Source organism: Olea europaea, chromosome 7 (assembly GCF_002742605.1).
Source record: "Olea europaea var. sylvestris chromosome 7, O_europaea_v1, whole genome shotgun sequence".
In the NCBI taxonomy this organism is placed as follows: Eukaryota; Viridiplantae; Streptophyta; class Magnoliopsida; order Lamiales; family Oleaceae; genus Olea; species Olea europaea.
The window spans coordinates 15159608-15164261 of NC_036243.1; the positions used below are offsets into that span (position 1 = coordinate 15159608).

Consider the following 4654-nt stretch of genomic DNA (forward strand, 5'->3'; position numbering starts at 1 on the left):
GTTTTTAGAGAAAATCGCATTGGACTAATTTTTTCTAAAAAATGGTCTATTTAGAAGAAGCACTTTCATAAAATTAGTCAGACGGATCCATAAACAGCTTTTGAAACTCAAAAGCTCTTTTTGACTTTTCAAAAGTAATGCCAAACAATAACTTATACCAAGTACCAAGACCTTAAGTTTGGGCCCACTCGTGCAATTCCGACCTTCCCGGGGGCAAAAATGAAAAAAGTTCTCCTGATTCACCCCACCTTCATTGCCAGTCAGTCCCGCCCCTAAGTAATGCTTAAAAACCCTAAGCTTGAAACCTAGCATGTGAATGAAGAATTTGCTCTAAATCTGTACAGACTCCTATATATACAGAAATGCTGAGAAGAAGATTAACTTCAGTTTTATCAGCTCCAATCTGCAATGCCTCCAATCAGTTCCAAAAATCCACCTCAATCTTGCCGTCGCGCATATCCCAAAAAACCCCATTGCTGCAATTAATACAATGCCTGCGGGATTCGTCGAACCCGAGTTCCAATGGATATTTTAATTGTCAGAGTACGAGGGCTTACAGCAGCCTATTGGCCTTGAATGATTTGAGGGATAACAAGGGGGCCCGGAAACAGAAGACCCGGAAGGGACGGGGTATCGGCTCGGGCAAGGGAAAGACTGCTGGTCGTGGGCATAAGGGTCAGAAGGCGCGGGGTACTATGAAGTTTGGATTTGAAGGTGGTCAAACTCCTCTCCGTCGTCGCCTTCCTAAACGCGGTTTTAAGAATCCTTTCAGCCTCACTTTTCAGGTACTGTAGTTATGTGTTCGTCTGAGCTGTGGCTCAGTGGTTTCATAGTAGAAATCTTAAATTGATATTGCTTTGTGATTGATATAATTTTTCTGTTCTCTGAATTGTTCATTTCTGTGCTCATATGGATTTGTAAATTTGCTTACTAGAACCACATAAATTTACAATAGTCTGTGTTACATGATAGAACATTTTCAGGTTATATTCCTTTGGCCGTGAATATTTAAACCTACCTTGACTCATGAATTAGTTGCTATAGAGAGAGACTGATCGAAAGATGGAGAGTTATTGACTGATAAAAGTTTCAATTTGAGAAATGGGTTCAGTTATTATTCTTAGCATGAAATATAAATGCCAAACAAGTAACTTATGTAACAAATTGCTGTGACCGTGAGTCAAGTTGCACTTGAACAGTTATTCTCGGAAAAGGATTTATATGATCCTGAAGGTAATTTAACACACTAAGCCCATGTTTGGTCCCCATTTTTTATAACTCATTTTTAACCACACATTTACCCTTATCTTTTATCAACTTTTCAACCACAAATTTCATCATTTTTATTTTTTATTTTTATCAAATCTACTAAAAATCTAGCTTTTAGCAAAACCAAATAGGGGCTAAATCAGAGTGGTCTACAAGTATTGTGAGAATGCCATTTGTATGCAATTATGTGGCTTGTCGATCTAATTTCTTCATCATTTTTACTTTTTCCTACCCAAATCAATGACAGTGAAGTGATGTGCCTATAATCAAGATTCTTCTACATAATTATTTTGTGACTAGAAAGTGTGTCATTTTTTCATGGGCCTAGGTTTTCCCATGTTGAGCCTCGCCTATTAACAGAATATCCCATTTGTCAACGTTATAATTACTTACTTATTTACTGAAGGTTGAGTAAAATCTCAACTTCTGTGGGAAGAAAAATAAGATATTAGGTGAAGAGAATTGGGTAAATATCAAACTTTAGGTGTATTAGATGGAACCGTTTTTCAGCAATTATGATAGCCCCTTTCTAGGGAATGGTGGCCGATGAGGGACAAGGTGCAGATTTAATATGATACTTGTTGATCAGACTTTCTACTTGCACGATATGCTAGCACCAGATCCTCATCCAGTCCTTGAGTGCTTGCAGATACTCTGATATGATTGTCCAAACTTAATGAATAACTAGTGGAAATGCAGATACTCATTGAGATGAGTGATTGTATGTCATACTCCTAATAAAGTGCAAGCAATATAAAGGCAAAATTGAGTCAAGAGTATCTTTCTCCAATTTTGGATTTTGTTATTGAGTAATTTCAGCATATTAATTGGTTAAAAAAAATGAAGTTTGATGATTACTATTCACTTCTCCATCACTCATTTCTATTCGTTTATTGTTTATAAACACTTGGCATCATGCCTTTTTTTAGTTTTTGATACGTGCATCACAATAGGCTTCCATCTAGGAATTCTAATATCAATTGTTGCACATAGATTTTTGCTCCATCACTCATTTTTATTGTTTACTGTTTATAAACACTTTCCAGACAAACTCTTATTTAAAAGATTAGCCGGCAATGCCTTGTTTTTAGTTTTTTGATTCGTGCATCACGATAGGCCACCAGCTAGGAATTCTAATATCAATAGTTGGGCATAGATTTTAGTAATATTTCTCTATTGGTAACTTAACTCTGATTATAAACTGGAAATATAGATCCTGCCAGGTTGTACATTCTATAGAATGAAAGTTAAAACGTACTTATCCATGATAAGATAAACAATGCTTGTGTATGCACCTTGCTCAGTGATAAAATAAACCTCTCATAAAGATCATATTGTGTCATGCTGTTGAACCATGCTCTCTTCAAAAAATTCGACAAAAGGCATTGAGCAGATAATTGGATACAAAAAGGTCAAACATCCATATGACTGTCTAATTAAGTCTTTGCTTAACTATATATGCATGGTCGCCGGTAGTTTATTTAATCCCTCTTCAGTCACACATGTATATTTCATTGTTTTGGTCTGAAACAAGTATAAAATTGATTATCATGCCCACTTCTTGTGTTGGATGTGTATGAAGCTTCACAACCTGTTCTTTACAAGAAGTCCTGCCAGATATCTCTTTTTTTCTAACTATCAATAGGCTTCCTTATGTTTCCTATCCTTTCGTCTACACTTTTCCACTCTGTGCGTGTTATCTAAACTCGTTCATATGCACTTCATCAGACCTGGACACAGCCACTTGTTTTCATTTTTGGTTTGTCATATGATTGCATATTAGTACATGGTTCCTGATTGACTTATGAATGTCAATGCATAGGGTTAGATGCTCGTTGTATATGTCTGGGAGAATTACTTGCAGCAAGTGGAAGGTTTTCTGATTCTGATTCCAATACCCGGAACATTTGCAAGTCTGCAGTGTTAAGTGTATAATTTTATACAAAAACGTAGGAGTCAACTAAACTAAAGGTACAATCATCATATTGTGTGCGCTACTCATTAAATTTAGAGAACCAGAACGAAAACTCATGCATGATGAAGATTCTTGTTTTTATGTAGCTATGTCGTGAATTATAACTTCCTTATTGTCAACTATGCAGTTTTTGATGAGTGCATGACGACTTCCAGCCTTCTTCTGCTTTGTTAATGTGCCTGCTGCATGAAATATGAGTGTGTCGATTGTTTGATTATATATTCTTTTCCTTTCTCTCCCTCACACATGAACACTAAGATGCATTTGATATTTTGGTGAATTGATTTTTATTTTTTATTTTATTTTATTTTATTTATTTATTTTTTTGTTAGACTTGTAATTTTAACCTTTTTTATGCACTTGTACATTATGACAGCCAGTTGGCTTAGGAAAAATTTCAAAGTTGATCAATGCAGGGAAGATAGATTCTTCAGAGTTGATAACTATGAAAACTCTCAAGGCATGTATGAGTTTCTGATATGACTTCATACCTTGTATTCTTCAATTAGATTTATCTGATACTTCAGCATTGTTTTCATCACAATAGGATGCAGGGGCAATAGGGAAGCAAATTAGAGATGGTGTTCGACTGATGGGCCGTGGGTCTGAACATATACAATGGCCCATCCATCTTGAGGTAATCCCATTCTTCTGATCAGTCACGGGTTCATTTTATTATGATTCTCCATGGTCGAATCTGTTCTTTGCCAATCCACTTCAATTGAATATTATCTTTCACATTACACCTATGACCTATCGATCGGAGGAACAAGCATCTTAATTCATTCTCGGGTGCATTTATCATATCATGAAATTTCTTGTAACCTGGAATTGCTTATAAAATTATATTTACAGGTGTCAAGGGTCACCGTCAGGGCTAAAGCAGCAGTCGAAGCTGCTGGTGGGTCCGTAAGGAGGGTGTATTACAATAAACTGGGCTTCCGGGCATTGCTAAAACCGGAGTGGTTCGAGAAGAAGGGCAGATTGCTCCCTAAAGCAGCAAGGCCTCCACCAAAACAGAAAGATAAAGTAGATAGTATTGGACGTCTGCCTGCCCCTACGAAACCTATTCCTTTGACACCTGAAGAGAAAGAGCCAATGTCTGCTTAAACTACCTGAAGTTTGCTTAGATGTTGTAGAGCTTGATGATTGCCATACGGATAGATTTTGTTTTTAACCGTAAATTGAATTGCAGCCTGTCTCTGTCCTTGATTATGCTAGCTAATGGAAAATGAAATTTTCTTGTTTTGTTAGATAAGTCTCTGCAGCATTTTTTGTATGGTCTGGTGCATTACACGGCGCAAATATAGAGCTCGATGGTTTTCACTTACGGATGTTGCAATTGAGCCACATTATGCTCAGTCAAAACTACAATTGTTTCTCTCTTGATACCAACTTTCCTCTCTTTGA

The 4654-nt window shown here is 36.7% G+C and overlaps 1 protein-coding gene across 2 annotated transcripts; it reads left to right on the forward strand.

Moving 5' to 3' along the window:
* Positions 1-227: 227 nt before the first annotated feature.
* On the forward strand, positions 228-4514 carry LOC111397134 (50S ribosomal protein L15-like). 2 transcript variants are annotated; one of them, XM_023023885.1, is made up of 4 exons: positions 235-785; positions 3621-3704; positions 3792-3881; positions 4100-4514. In XM_023023885.1, the coding sequence occupies exons 1-4, from the start codon at positions 363-365 to the stop codon at positions 4352-4354; spliced, it is 852 nt and encodes a 283-aa protein (XP_022879653.1). In that variant the 5' UTR covers positions 235-362; the 3' UTR covers positions 4355-4514. The 2 variants fall into 2 exon arrangements, with proteins under 2 accessions (XP_022879655.1, XP_022879653.1); XM_023023887.1 differs by lacking the exon at positions 3621-3704 and having other exon boundaries at positions 228-785.
* Positions 4515-4654: the final 140 nt, after the last annotated feature.

Coding starts and splice junctions, on each gene's coding strand:
- LOC111397134 (XM_023023885.1), top strand. CDS start 363: ATGCTGAGAAGAAGATTAACTTCAGTTTTATCAGCTCCAATCTGCAAT. Junction 786..3,620: donor CTTTCAGCCTCACTTTTCAG/GTACTGTAGTTA, acceptor ACATTATGACAG/CCAGTTGGCTTAGGAAAAAT. Junction 3,882..4,099: donor AATGGCCCATCCATCTTGAG/GTAATCCCATTC, acceptor TTATATTTACAG/GTGTCAAGGGTCACCGTCAG.